The 16,659-nt window shown below is 36.1% G+C and overlaps 1 protein-coding gene across 16 annotated transcripts in view; it reads right to left on the bottom strand.

The window, feature by feature from the left end:
* The window catches only part of LOC137062328 (uncharacterized), a 78,577-nt gene that overhangs the window by 43,203 nt on the left and 18,715 nt on the right, over window positions 1–16,659 (bottom strand). For 8 of the 16 annotated variants that reach the window (XR_010901225.1, XR_010901227.1, XR_010901229.1 and 5 more), the window contains 3 exons: window positions 5,966–6,055; window positions 1,105–1,178; window positions 374–517 (listed from right to left, as the gene is read on the bottom strand). Coding sequence is in view for 5 of the 16 variants with exons in the window: in XM_067433209.1 (XP_067289310.1) it covers window positions 384–517; window positions 1,105–1,178; window positions 5,966–6,055 (298 nt within the window). In the remaining 11 variants the exon portion in view is untranslated. Of the gene's footprint in view, window positions 1–373; window positions 518–1,104; window positions 1,179–3,334; window positions 3,546–5,965; window positions 6,056–11,952; window positions 12,029–16,659 lie in introns of those variants that run through there. The other 8 variants (XM_067433207.1, XM_067433201.1, XM_067433210.1 and 5 more) reach the window with 5 other exon arrangements.

Below are 16,659 nucleotides of genomic sequence, written 5' to 3'. Positions count from 1 at the left end.
AAGCCAAGGGATAGATTTCCTTAGTAATGCCTATAAATGATAGGCAAAAAGTCACCACCTCATCCTGAAGTATTATGGGATTGTCCTATAAGTGAAATTTCATTCATTCATGAGTTGCGTGCCAAGTTGGTTCAAATCCCTAACCATTAGTACTAACAGTGATGCTTGTTTAAGCATCTAATAATATTCAAAAGAAGTTTTTGAGAAAAGGAGAACAAGTAACAGGAATCATGTGAAACATGGGGGTGTGGTTGTGGATTGAGTGCAGCATAGAAAACAGGAATAAAAAAAGTGCTGAAATAAAAGATAGCAAGAGTCAATTGAAAAGGTGAGTGAGAAAGAGAAAGAGAGGCATAAATGTGATATGACCCACCTGACTGCTCTTACCATTGTTGAGTGGAACATTTCTGCAAACTCTTCACAGCCTTCATCACACGGGCCCGTCCCTGACAACTCAGCAGCCCGGGCAATGAAGAACGCAGGGACCTCCCCTGTCGCCGTTCCCACACCTTACACCCTGAGAACACACACGCACATGATCAATGACATTTTACGACTGTATACATGACTGTGCATAAAAAACGCATAGAGTCGCATGATTAAGGATTATTTAATCTGAAATCAAAAAGCATTGTTCAGTGGCATATCAAATTATGACAGCTAAAGTTCAGACGAGTTTTCTCCTCTCGCGCTGTTGTCAGGCTGACATTAATAGGTCTGTTATTTAATCTGGACATCCTGCCTCACATCCTGTCTCTTCAACACAACTGGCTTTGATGGTGGCCGACACTGCATTACTCACAAAGCAGTTGGCCCTAATCTCCTGGGCAGCTGTCCTATTCAATGCCACTCAGTAGGAGGTGTTTGGTTAGTGTGAGTGTGTGTTCCACCTGCCCCTTGGGTGGGGAGTGTGGAAAGCCCACTAATGTCTACAGGGGGTTTGCAGGGTGGCACAGGAACAGATGAGCTCTGCAGGAGAGGAGAGCTCCACTTTCCCTGATAAACCGCCGCCAACATGGATGCACGTGTGTGTGTGTGTGTGTGTGTGTGTGTGTGTGTGTATGTGTGTGTAAAGCAAGTAACCCTTGCCCTGAGAACTCTCACCTTTGAACAGACAGAAACACGTGTTGGTGTGTTTATGTGCGGCATGAGTTCTGCCCCCTTCATTGTAGAAAGCCCTGAGGGTAAAAACACACACACACACACACACACACACACACACACACACACACACACACACACACACACACACACACACACACACACACACACACACACACACAATCTGTAGTTAATGTCCCTCCTGCCAATCACGGTGCTACGAACAAGAGTTATGACATCGTCAGTCTCCTGAGACTGGGCGCAGCCTGGCAGACAGTCTGGCACTGCCAGGTGTTTTGAGACCCATATTGCCTATACTCTCGGTTTGCTTTACAGAAATAAAACTAACACAGGTTAGGCATAGACTCAGAATGGAAAAGACCAGATTTTGGGGGGAACATAAAATAAATCCAACAGATAATTTAGGATATCTAACAAACGCTGACTTTTAAACTTGTCTGAATGTATTTCAATGTAACTTGAAACTATAATATTAAATTCCCCCCAAGTAGGCAATCATTTGATCCCTTAAAACTACAAACCCGATTCCAAAAAAGTTGGGAAACTGTACAAATTTTGAATAAAAAAGGAATGCAATAATTTACAAATCTCATAAACTTAATTCACAATAGAATATAGATAACATATCAAATGTTAAAAGTGAGACATTTTGAAATGTCATGCCAAATATTGGCTTATTTTGTATTTTATAAGAGCTACACGTTCCAAAAAAGTTGGGACAGTTAGCTGTAAGAGGCTGGAAATGTTAAATGTTAATATAAGGAACAGCTGGAGGACCAATTTGCAACTTATTAGGTAAATTGGCAACATGACTGGGCATAAAAAGAGCCTCTCAGAGTGGCAGTATCTCTTAGATGTCAAGATGGGCAGAGGATCACCAAATCCCCCAATGCTGCGGCGAAAAATAGTGGAGCAATATCAGAAAGGAGTTTATCAGAAAAAAATGTCAAAGAGTTTGAAGTTATCTAATTACGTTATCTACTTATAGTTATCTACTTTGGATGATATTATGCATCTACAGTGCAAAATATCATACAAAGATTCAGAAAATCTGGAACAATCTCTGTGCGTAAGGGTCAAGGCCGAAAAACCATACTGGATGCCGGTGAGCTTCGGGCCCTTAGACGGCACTGCATCACATACAGGAATGCCACTGTAATGAAAATCACAACATGGGCTCAGGAATACTTCCAGAAAACATTTTCGGTGAACACAATCCATTCACCATTGTCGGCTAAAACTCTATTGGTCAAAAAAGAAGCCATATCTAAACATGTGTTTTCTCTGGACCACGGCTCATTTAAAAATGGACTGTGGCAAAGTGGAAAACTGTTCTGCGTTCAAACGAATCAAAATTTGAAGTTCTTTTTGGAAAACTGGGACGACATCATCCGGACTAAAGAGGACAAGGACAATCAAAGTTGTTATCAGTGCTCAGTTCAGAAGCCTGCGTTTCTGATGGTATGGGGTTGCACAAGTGCGTGTGGCATGGGCAACTTACACATCTGGAAAGGCACCATCAATGCTGAAAGGTATATCCAAGTTCTAGAACAACATATGCTCCCATCCAGACGTCTTCCCTTTCAGTGAAGACCTTGCATTTTCCAACATGACAATTCCAGACCACATACTGCATCAATTACAACATCATGGCTGTGTAGAAGAAGGATCCGGGTACTAAAATTGTCAGCCTGCAGTCCAGATCTTTCACGCATAGAAAACATTTGGTGCATCATAAAGAGGAAGATGCGCCAAAGAAGACCCAAGACAGTTGCACATCTAGAAGCCTGTATTAGACAAGAAAGGCACAACATTCCTATTCCTAAACTTGAGAAACTTGTCTCCTCAGTCCAAAGATGTTTGCAGACTGTTATAAAAAGAAGAGGGGATGCCACAAAGTGGTAAACATGGCCTTGTCCCAACTCTTTTGTGATGTGTTGATGCCATGAAATTTAAAATCAACTTAAAATTTTCTCAGTTTAAACATTTGATGTCATCTGAAATGTGAAAATTTCACACCATTGCATTCTGTTTTTATTCACAATTTGTACAGTGTCCCAACTTTTTTGTAATAGGGTTTGTAACCTTCGATGACATATTTAAAAACATTTCTTTGAAAAAAAAAAAATCTTCATGCCTTGAAGTAGCTGGAATGTAACTCTACACCCTCATTTAATATATACAAATCTATGAATATGCAAATTAGACCCACCTCCACTCACTCAAACCAGCTCAGAGATCCACTCGTTGACGTGATTGGTTACACGGTAGTTTTTTTGACATCATAAACACCAGCGATTTCAAACCGTGCTTTTATATCACTGCAGTTTTAAATAGAAAATATTCAACAATGGTGTTGAATTTGCACATAGCTAAAATATCTCATACATAATCAGACATAAGCAACATTAAAGGTATAGTTATTACCCCAAAACTTTAATTGTCCCACGATTTCCTCACGCTCAAGTCATCCTAAGTGTATATGACTTTCTTCTTTCAGACGAATCAGAGTTATATTAAAAATGTCCTGGCTCTTCCAATCTTTATAATGGCAGTGAATAGCTGTTTCAGAAGGCCTTTATTAACCCCTTTTTTATGATGGATTTGTGCACTTGTCTTCAAAACAGAAACAGCCATTATAAAGCTTGGAAGAGCCAGGACATTTTTTAATATAACTCTGATTGTATTCATCTGAAAGAAGAAAGTCATTTACACCTAGGATGACTTGAGGGTGGGTTAATCATGGGCAAATTTTAATTTTTGGGTGAACTATCCCTTTAAAAACTTGATTTTCACCACAAGTGGACTTTAGCATCTACATTATTATTCGTAATAATCTCAATGGATACATCTAATCTAAATGCACACTACTTTTGTGTTAATCTAAAAGTGTATCAAACTTCTGAAAGATTAAAAAAGTACATTTGTTACATTATTATTATCTGTGGTGATCAAACAGGAAAATTGCTAATTGTACATCATGTACGTATGCAATTGCACAGTACATTATTATACTGTGGCTTTATATGTAATATAATGAACTACTATTTAATATTTGACAGCTCATGTAAAACACTGCCACACAAATTTGAAAAAGTATTTGATAAATATCATAAAATGTATATTTGATCAAAACCAAATGTTGCAAGTTTGGGGTGGAACTACAAGTTTGTCTGACCATATTACTTCAACTTCAGCGTTTTTTCTTTCTTTCTGTTGTGCCACTTTGCCTTCATTAGACAGGGCAAAAATAAAATATCAGAAAAGATGAGTGACAGAAGCCTTTATAGCATATATAACGCAGGCCAAACTCGACCCATAAGCACTACTACAGTTGTCACACATGCCAAATACTGCACCCTGACAAGCACAACAGTTTAAAAAAAAAATGAATATGATATTTATATATCACAGAGCAGTACATCATGAATCATTAACAAAATCATAAACACTGAATGTGGCAAAACTAATATTAAAAATATTTAATGTGTGGAACACAGTAACTGTGAGATGGTCCATCTCTGTATCTAAAAACTAGTTATTTCTATTAATTCAAGATTAGTTACATTTATATACATATACATACATCTCATGATACATGCTTTGGAATATGACTTTGCTTTTTTACAGTTAAACATCTCGGTTATTTCAAGACAAGCAAGAGCTTGTTTTATCTAAATTCTGTTATACAGAATTCTGTAGAAAGTAGGCTTTTTTGCACAATAACATGTTGATAGACATGACATGATTATGACATCACAGATATCTGAGTGCACTTCTCATTTCTGAGTGGAAAATAGCTCAAGAGCATCAATTACTGGAGGCTTCTCTGTATTTCTCCTCACATTTTCAAGCAAAGTGCTGTTTTTCTCTGTAATCAAACCTTCCGCAGAGTTTTCTAAGAAAGCAACACATGCATTTGACTGACCTACGTAGGGTTATAATCAGCCAATCAGTGAGTCACGTATTCTAGGCTTACTAACTGCATGTTAGTGCGGTGCTAAAGATCACAATCTTTCCCCAATTATAGCAAACAAGGAAAAAGTTTTTGCAAAAAAAACATGTGGTCTTTATTTGAGTAGATTTTTAATATAAAGTTGAAATGATAACAGGACAACCTGTAACAGCCCTGAATTTTAAAGTCACAACAGTAAATACAACGCAAGCAAACCCAGTGCAGACGTGCATAATAAATGAGGTGAGTGACAGGAAGATGGCAAGAACATTTCTAGATCAGTCTGTACCATCTTTGCCTTGTCAATAGAATCACTTCCTCATTGGGTCGTGCATACGTGCATGCGATTGGAGGAGCGTGTGTTTTAAGGAACAGGCTGTACTACTCATAGTAAAAAAAATGTTAAACCACATGTCTGGTGTGAGAAGTGTGAAACCGCTAGTAGCAGCAGCAGCAGGGAAATTCACAATCATTGACAGGTTCTTTCCCAGCCGCACACACTTATCATTCAGAAAAAATAGACCTCAATGAAATCAGACCTCAGAATTAATAGCTTTAAACTGGGCCATGAATCACAAGTAGGCCCGGACCGAACTGTTTTGGCCGTTCTTTGGTGGTCTCGAATCTGCTGAATTAAATTGAACACGTTTGAAATGATAACTGGTAGCTAAATGCATTCTCAAACTAGCCACATATGCTCTGGTCCAAAAGTCTGAAATTATAGTTAACATATGGAATTTGCGGGGTTTCTCACAACTTCAAAACAATGAAACTTTATGACATAAAATGATGGAGAAATATTGCACTATTTATAAGTCACTAATATTGTAGAAAACTTGAGGCAATGATCATATGAACCCCTTTGAACAAAAGGTCAGATTTCCTTGCCTCCAGGCAGCTGTGTGACTCGTCTGCAGTCCAGATCTGGTCAGTGTAGGGTGGTTTGGTTCAGGAAGCATCACATGGGCTGTGACAACACTGCAAGACAAGAGAGAGGATTATTAGTAATGCAATAGAAATGTCCAAGTCCTATGAATGATTTCTAATCAACATTAAAGGGATAGTTCACCCAAAAATGAAAATTTGCCCATGGTTTACTCTCCCTCAAGTCATCCTAGTTGTATGTTCTTCTTCTATTAGACAAAGAGTTATTAAAAAAAGTTATTAAAAAAAAATGTCCTGGCTAATCCAAGCTTAATAATTGAATGGCAGCCCAAAAATAATTGAAGGGTGCACCCACCCTTTTTAAAAATGCTCCACACGGCACTTTTATAACGATGGATGCACTTTTTTGGGCTTCAAATTTTCGGCTGCCATTCACAGCCATCAGAAAGCTTGGATTAGCCAGGATATGTTTTTATTTAACTCTAAATGTATTTGTCTGAAATAATAATGTCATATGCATCAAGGATGGCTTGAGGGTGAGTAAATCATGGGGTATTTTTAATTTTTGGTTGAATTAAGAGGTATATAGAAGGTTCTGGATAAGCACAAACACAAATACATCATTTTCCATATTAATAAGACTTTATACCAAAGAAAGAAAGATGCTATCATTCAGTGATGTGGTTCCAAACCTGTATGCCATTCTTTCTTCTGTGGAACATTAAAAGAGAATCAGAATGCTTGAGCCGATATCTTCCACACTGTGACAGATAACCCTAACCCATTTAAATAAAGTCAGGGCCTGTGAAGCTCTAAAGCATTTCAAGTCTGATATAGCCAATGTAGTTTTTCATTTTTTACATTTTCTTTTTAAAAAGTTGGAATTTTGCTTTAAAAATCTTGCCTGGCAGTTGTGGTCACCATTCACTTTCATTGCACAAAAAAGAGAAGCTTGGACATTTTGCTATAAATAACTGCTTTAGTGTTTCACGGAAGAAGAATAAATCACATGGGTGGGCAGAATCTTCATTTTGGATGAACTAGTTGGTCATTATATAAATCATTTGAACGTTGATAAACAATTAATAATATTGTTTTATTTTTGTTTTGATTGTGAGATCATTTTTTCCTTATCCCTTTTCTTTGTTTACCGTTCATCGCACCACTAAGCACAACAGTCTGGTAATAAAAAAGAAGACATCTTTTAAAAATCAGATTTAAACACATTTTTTCTCTCTTGAAATTTTGTATTTGTATCCAACTTGGCTTCAGGTTTTTATTATTTTTATGTTTATAATCTTTTGTTCCAAAAATGTATAATTATGACCATTTACAATAAATAAGTACTAAAGCACTACAATGCTTTTCTTTGCATCTCAAATACATATGAGTAATTATTTTTTTATTTTTGTAAAAAAAATTAATGAATGTTTGATAATCACAGTGATGAGGGTTTATAAGGGTCCGTCCCCACTTTATGATTTACTTATCACATTACGATAAAATAGCATGTTTGATGATGCCATACCAACTTTTCACAGTAAAGTTTTTTCAAATAGTAATATTATTGTGTGTGTGGATAGATAGATAGATAGACAGACAGACAGATAGATAGACAGACAGATAGATAGATAGATAGATAGATAGATAGATAGATAGATAGATAGATAGATAGATAGATAGATAGATAGATAGATAGATAGACAGACACACAGATCAGTCATAACATTATGACCACTTACAAGTGAAAGGCAGTGAATATATCTTCATTACGGCACCTGTTAGTGGGTGGGATGTATGGGATGTATTAGGCAGCAAGTGAACATTTTGTCCTCAAATGTGTTAGAAGCAGGAAAAATGGGCAAGAGTAAGGATTTGAGCGAGTTTGACAAGAGCCAAACTGTGAAGGCTATATGACTTGGTCAGAATACCTCCAAAACTGCAGCTCTTATGGGCTGTTCCCGGTCTGCAGTGGTCAGTATCTATCAAAAGTGCTCCAAGGAAGGAACAGTGGAGAACCAGTGAAAGGGTCATGGGGGGGGGGGGGGGGGGGGGGGGGGGCAAGGCTCATTGATGCACGTGTGGAGCAAAGGCTGGCCTGTGTGGTCTGATCAAACAGACAAGCTACTGTCGCTCAAATTGTTCAAGAAGTTAATGCTGGTTCTGATAGAAAAGTGTCAAAATACACAGTGCATTGTAGTTTGTTGTGTAAGGGCTGCATAGCCGCAAACCAGTCAGGGTGCCCATGCTGACCCCTGTCCACTGCCGAAAGTGCAAGGTGGCCTGATCTGATGAATCACGTTTTCTTTTACATCACGTGGATGGCCATGTGCATGACTTACCTGAGAACACATGGCACCAGGATGCACTATTGGAAGAAGGCAAACCGACAGAGGCAGTGTGATGCTTTGGGAAATGTTCTGCTGGGAAACCTTGCCATCCATGTGGATGTTACTTTGACATGTACCACCAACCTAGGTATTGTTGCAGACCATGTACACCCTGTCATGGAAACAGTATTCCCTGGTGACTGTGGCTCTTTCATCAGGATAATATGCCCAGCCACAAAGCAAAAATGGTTTAGGAATGGTTTGAAGAATACAACAAGGAATGCTTTTGGCAGCAAAAGGGGGACCAATACAATATTAGGTTATGCCTCATAATGTAATGCCTGATCAGTGTGTAACTATATATATAAATATTTATCTTCCAAATACTCCAGCTTTTAAAATGAAACAACAAAACTATATTTAATTCAGAAATTAAAATCATCAGATCACAGAGGTTGTGTAATGCTGTAATGTTTTACATGAATTGGATTTGAATAACTTTTTATGTCGAGACAAAAACGAGTGTTACATTATTGACCCTTGTAACACATGAGTGGGAGACAGAAATGGAGGGGGATGTTAACTGGAAACCCAAGGGGGCAGAAACGAGCCCCGGATCAAAGGAGGAAAAGAAACTCTGGGGAAGAAACGACCGTTACTAAGGGTGAGTCCTGCACCTGTGATAAACTCTCTCTGACAAAAAAGCACAGAAGCATGAATGAGCATCAGAGAACTTTCCATTATACACACACACACACACACACACACACACACACACACACACACAACTAAAGCACATGAACACACACATTCACTGCTTCTCTGCAATCCATTCATATCACAAATACAGAAATGATGTGTCACCAGCCAACTGTTGCTCCATGTAAAGTGTACATGGTGAGAGTGGGAGGGGAGACGATGCAGAGCGACCCCGAGACTTAATTAGAGATGAAGCTCTCATTACCCTTTAAGTTCCCCGAGTTGTGAATCTGGCCACTAACAATGGCCTTTATCATCAACACTAGGACACTGGAAACTCAATCACCTGTCACACAGTGCACCTTTGTCAATACTGTGACGGCTATATGACTCGGTCAGAATATCTCCAAAACTGCAGTTCTTGTGGGGTGTTTTACATTTTTACAAATGTAAAAATCATTTAATTACATACACAAACTAAAAAATCTTGTTAATCTTCTTATAATCTTATTTCTGCATTATCCTAAAAAGTTTTTTTTTTTCCTTTTCCTGCACATTATCTTTTAAAGATGCCCTTGAATGATTACCATACCACATTTACACACAGGATATATTTATGATACTTTCATACTTGAACTGATAACCGACTAATGGGTTTCCTGCAGAAAAAAAAAAACTTTTGAGAAGAAAAAAAGTTACAGTTTACATAATGAAATTTACAAAAGTTGACGTGCAAACATAAGACATAAATTATATATATATATATATATATATATATATATATATATATATATATATATATATATATATATATATATATATATATATATATATAATGTAGGCCCTATATAGTTTTGATATAGAGTCAAAGCAAAGTTTATTCAGACACCTTTAACTAGAAACATTGATTTACAATCAACCAATCAGCTGTCAGCTTTTAAATTTAAGTACACAATTAGATAATACCAATTTAGGTCAAACAATGATCCAGCAATGCTTCATTTTGTTCAGTCTGTGGTGTCAAAGGTCACATTAGTGATTAAAGAAAAACAAATGGTCAGGTGAAGGTGTCTGAATAATTTTGACCCAAAATGATCATCAATTTTCCTGGTAATTCACTGTATGAAGAATTTTTGAGTATGTCACAGTTTATTTTATTTTGCTATCTTCACTTGAATGAACTATAATGTTATAAAGTCCTTCACTAATAAAAAATTATACCTGGTGTCTGAATAATGTTTGATTTGACTGTATATGTAATTAACTATTTTTACATGAGGAAGAAAGAAAAAGAGCATATAGTTTTGAGTTTTAAACTCACTGGTGACATTTTACAATAAGGTTTCGTTAGTTAACACACTGTAAAAAATCCAATTTATGTTTTGTATGACAAATTCAGCTTATAAAAGTTTGAAAAAAGTTGAGATAACTCAAAGTTTGTACAACTATTGACTTAAGTTAAGAAAGCTCAAAAATGTTCTGCAGCTGGTTGCCTTAAACATTTAAGTTAAGTTTTCTCAATTTCTTTTAATAGTGCAACTAAGAATTAACAATACTTCTAGCCTCTATTAATCTTAGTTAGTTAATTTCAACATTTATGAATACATTCTTAAAATCAAATGTTGTATTTGTTAACATTAGTTAATGCACTGTGAACTAACATGAACAAACATGGACAGCTGGATTTTTATTAACTAACATTAATAAAGATAACAAGTGTATTGCTCATTGTTAGTTCGTTCATACATTACTTATTGTAAAGTGTTACCAATTCATTTTTCTTTTCCAGATAACATTTTAGAATATAAAAATATATATATACGTTTAATTTTGGCAATGATGGTTTGTTTTTTTCTTTTCTTTACAATATCACGCAGTATATATATTTTTCCATAAAGTAGCTATAAATGTGTTTTATTCTAAGCTCTGTCTTACAAGTTACAGGGATGGATAAATTCTCGTCTGATATTATTATTCCTTTTACATGAGCGCAGCTGCATTTGGCCATGTTTGTTTTGATTCTGCTGTGTTTTTTACCCGAAAGGAGTCAAAAAATAAAAAATCTGACTTAGCACATGAAGGAAAGAACGGAATTCTGACGACAAATCCTGAGCTTGTTTCAACACATCTTTACACACACACACACACAGCTGATGACCAACATCCAGCTTGTCCCAACAAATCAAGAAAAGTACAATATTTGAATTGACGATACATTCTCCGACACACACTTCACATGCTCCAGCACGGCTCAAAGCCATCGGCCTTTTTATTGTGTAAACAACGTGGCTCTCTTTCAGGTAGTTTGTTTATGACTGATTGGTTATTTAACAGGGTGTAATAAAGGAGTGCTTGCTGACGCACTTTCTACAAACAAGCGAGAGGAGGATTATGCAATTGAATGCTGAAAAGGCTTTTTGCAACAGGGTGGGGATCTAACTTCCGGTACAAAGTAGGGCAAAGCCATCAGAACTAAACCAGGACAGAGAAACCGATCCTTTAATAATGGCATTGACAGCGGCAGGCATATTCCTTTCGAGTTAGGAATGCTTCTTGGAGTCTGAATCATCTGAGAAATCATACCAAACTGTCAGTCGTTTTCCAGGATTTTCATATAGGCCTTAATGAGTATTGAGCAAAGGCGAGAGCTTCCTCAAATCTAATGCGTTTTTGAACATTACACAACAACGCAAGTGATTCTGAGGTTGTGTTTCTACCATAGAGAGGATTTGTCGCAATAGCCCATTACGCCAAACAAAGGGAGGATGTTATAATTCTTTAACAATGAAGATTTTACTTTTTTTTGTAAAACTATGATAACGAGAGAAAAGAAATGGATGTATAATTCACTATTACTATCAAAATGCACAGAATGACTTACAGCTTGTGATCAACCAAAAAAACCAAATGTGACTAAATGTGAGAAATGATGAGCATTTTGCGTGCATTAGAAGCGTTCACCTCTGACCTGGAGCTCTTTTCAACTTCGCGTTCAGATGTCTCATTGTTCTGAAATACCATCTGTGTGTAGAAATACTATATATTGGGGAAATAGAGCAGAACATGTATTAAATGAGCGTCTTAACTTATCAGAGCTTTGAATAGAAGATAGGTGTATTTACTTAAGTGACTGCATAAACTGAAGGCTAATAATAATAATAATAATAATAATAATAATAATAATAATAAATACATTTCCTTATTCTGTACACCCCCTTTAAAAAGCTAGTTGATTAAAAACTTTTTTCCCTTCAATTTTAAGATTTTAAATTCAAATGTATATACTCTAAAGAGACCACAATAATCTTTTTCCATTTAAGACAAGAAATAAACAATTTCATAAGATATAAAGCTAAGACTTTTGATTACATAAAAATGTATGATTATTTCAGGTTAGTAATCAAGTATATTTTTTTCACACGATCATGTCAAATTCTGATTATTTGTCCAAAAGTTGAAATGTTCTTATTTCTATTGATAACATGATCTTCAGGTTTTACACAAACTTTCTGCCACCATTAAAGGGAAAAAACTAATACTAAGACACCCTGAAATTCAAGAGCATTTTTCATTTGAACTTTTCACTAAAATTCTCATACTGATCATTTAATTTCTAAACTAAATTGTATAAAAAAACATTTAAATGCAAAATGGATGCCTTTTCAATAGTAGACTTCAACCCATAAAATAAGAAAATTAGTGCTGTCAAATTGATAAATCACATTTCACATAAAATCTTGTTTATATATATATATATATATATATATATATATATATATATATATATATACATACATGCGCACACACACACACACACACACACACACACACACACACACTATACGCACAGAATTGACAGCGCTATTATACATATATTGTAGGCGCAGTAAATGGTCACCAACTTTTCTTTTTTTCTTAGCTTTTTGCTGTCTGTGGTGTGACAAACAAACTTTCCTGAATTAATGTATTAAATAAAAACTGCACATATAATTATAAGACAAGAATTACATTAGAAAATAATTTGTTTAAAACTATGAAGCACAGTAACAATGCAAAGCATCTCATGTATCTTGTTTATCAAGGAGATTTTAAAGAATATATATTACGTTAAGTTTTAAATAAATTTCATGTCTAAATAATAGTTTCTTCCCTTACTGGCAAGACAGTTATTTTAAGTCATGTCACCTACCCTTGATATGCCATACAGAATTATGATCGCGAGTCTGGTGAAAATGTGAGTTTCACAGTTATACAGTACATTTATAAGTAACAGATTAAATTGAGAACCAGGCACTTGGCTCTTAATCTGAGTGGGAGTTTGTAATCGTCTAGCAATAACAAGACAAGAGTAGGGGATGAGTGGAGAAAAGAGGAGTGAACGTGAGAAGATGCGAGGAAAACAAGAGACAAGAGAGGTGTTTGGATAACGGCCTCCACACGGAGCAGTTTACCCTCCCAGATGTTCCACAGAGGGGGAAAAAAGTTGAATTATGTCAGCAACTGTGAAGTCTATAAAATGGCCTAATACCTTTCTTTTTTTTCCACAATAGCCCGTCTGCACTAAACACCGGTCCAGAAGTCTAAGCCATGGGATAATGGAAAGAACATTCTTGCGGCGGCCCACAGAAACCCGGGCCATGCTATAAAGACAGGCGAGATCACTAGTGAAGTGTACACACATTCAAACAGGGGAAAGATGCAGCCAACTCTGCCACATGGGAGGGAAGGACGTGGGGTCTGGCAGCCCTCCCGTAGGATCTGTGAACTGGCAACCGGCTGCTCTCTAACTGCTGGACTCAACTGATGTGTAGCTATGAAAAATGAAAGCGATGTCTTATTGCGAATTCTCTATTAAGTCCATCAGACTTTTTTAATGTTTGCTTTTAATCTAGAAGGAAACGAGAGAGAAAAATGCCCGACCACATGTGCGATTTGTACACATGTATAATACGAAAAACAAACTTTGGATAACATACCATTAACAAACATTATGCAATGTTTTATTGAAGTCTAAAATATTATTTATTGTCAGAACTGTGGTAGGCTGTGCACACGCTCGTGTTAGAGTTGTTGACTCAGGATCAAGTCCGACTTCCATGTCCCATTCCCACTCCCTAACCCACACTGTTTCCTGTCTATGCTTGCCTGGGCTGTCCTATAAATCAGTGCAAATCAACAAACAAACAAATAAACACACACACACCTAACCCAAATGTTTATGTATTTCAATTTTAAAAGAATTCCATCCTTTCACATAATTATAGTTAACATAAAAAACTAATAAATTGTGATGCAAATTAGCCATATACAATTAATTCCTGTAATAGTAATAAACAAAGTTTTTAAATACACACTAATCAGATATATACACTCACCTAAAGGATTATTTAGGAACACCACACTAATACTGTGTTTGACCCCTTTCGCCTTCAGAACTGCCTTAATTCTACGTGGCATTGATTCAACAAGGTGCTGAAAGCATTCTTTAGAAATGTTGGCCCATATTGATAGGATAGCATCTTGCAGTTGATGGAGATTTGTGGGATGCACATCCAGGGCACGAAGCTTCCGTTCCACCACATCCCAAAGATGCTCTATTGGGTTGAGATCTGGTGACTGTGGGGGCCATTTTAGTACAGGGAACTCAATGTCATGTTCAAGAAACCAATTTAAAATGATTCGAGCTTTGTGACATGGTGCATTATCCTGCTGGAAGTAGCCATCAGAGGATGGGTACATGGTGGTCATAAAGGGATGGACATGGTCCGAAACAATGCTCAGGTAGGCCGTGGCATTTAAACGATGCCCAATTGGCAGTAATGGGGCCTAAAGTGTGCCAAGAAAACCTCCCCCACACCATTACACCACCACCACCAGCCTGAACAGTGGTAACAAGGCATGATGGATCCATGTTCTCATTCTGATTCTCATTCATACATGTTCAATACATGTAATTGTTTCCTCGGTTAACAGATTTTTGATGATTCTAAGCTAATTAAATAAATGCATTTTGAAAATAGGATTTAAATAAAATTATATAGAATGGTTAATATAAATTAAATCATTTAAAATATTATTATTTAATAATGATTATAATCATTATTAAATAAAAATAATATTTTAAATTTATATATATATATATATATATATATATATATATATATATATATATATATATATATGGCTGTGATTATAATCAAATCAAATTGATTAATCATATCCAAAATAAGTTTGTATTTACATTAATATGTATTTAAATTTTACAATAATTATATGTGTATATATATATATATATATATATATATATATATATATATATGAATATACACATATGCATGTATATATTTAAGAGAAAAAATATTTATATATAATATACATTTTATAAAATAATTTATAGTAAGTATATACATATTATACACATATTTCTTAAAATACATGTGTGTGTGTGTGTGTGTGTGTGTGTGTGTGTGTGTGTGTGTGTGTGTGTGTGTGTGTGTATTCAAATAACAGTCATCAGAGGTCATCTGTGGCACCCTCAAAGCTTCTTTTGAAACTAATTTTTACTTGATGTGTGTAGGAAACATCATCCAAAATCACATTGGACTGCATGATCAATCACCGATGACGGAGAATGTTCGGATTGCAATCTGGAGTGAGGGACAGTGTATGTGTGTGTTTCGGTGACTATGAGACAGCGTCCCCTGGGTTGAAATAATGTGTGGTTGGGTGTGTGTGTGTGTGCGTGTGCATGTGTGGGGGTTAGAGCATGATTTATCAATGTGGGATTTTCAACCACATGAGCTCATTCTAGTTCCTCCACCCACTGCAATGCCACCGGAACACACACACATGCTGTCCGGCCCAAGGACAATTAGGTGAGGTCGTCGGAGACGAGACAGGCCTCAAACAATTCTTATGACCATTCTTGGCATTAAAACAGACACAATGCGCATTGATTGACTGGTTACACTCACATATGGTCTTTCATGCATCACAAGATTTCAAGACAATTAAAAGTCCAGCCATTTATGCCCTAATTTGTTTTGATCTGGCGGGAGGGAAGGGAGTGCCGTGCACTAGAAAGACATCAAGCGACACAAACACCAACGCCTTGGTAATTCATAATTTATTGGCCTCATCATGAACAGAACTGCCAACTCTCCTATTCAGAACGGCAAAGAACCAGATTCTCTAGCTACTGGAGTATGTTCTTACAGATATTTTGAGACTAAAATCTGCAGTTGATTTTAGAAACTGACAAAAAACAAGAACTGCAACTGAAACGTGAAGTCAATTTTCGACAAGGTCAACATAAGTTTAAAAATGTATGTCTAACAAAGAAATATTTTTAAAGCATTTATTAATACTGGTTAAAGCTAGTTAATATAAATATATTTTTATCTAAACATTAGTAAATTCTAAAGGTTGTATAAGTATTGTTTATTGTTCACGTTACCTCATTTAGTTCACTAATGTTCACAAACTAAACCATGTAAGTATTACGAAATAATGTTTTAAGGGCTTCAGGATGTAAACAAGCTTCAAATGATTCTATCATAGCAATTTCTTACTAAACCTATTTAAAAATAAACAGCTATTTGCAGTATCATATATTTCCAGTGAGATTTGCAGATGCTATGCATTAAATGGCCTTGCAGATCCTATCTT

This window comes from Pseudorasbora parva, chromosome 23 (genome assembly GCF_024679245.1).
Source record: "Pseudorasbora parva isolate DD20220531a chromosome 23, ASM2467924v1, whole genome shotgun sequence".
NCBI lineage: Eukaryota > Metazoa > Chordata > Actinopteri > Cypriniformes > Gobionidae > Pseudorasbora > Pseudorasbora parva.
This window is presented reverse-complemented; position numbering and strand designations above follow the sequence as displayed.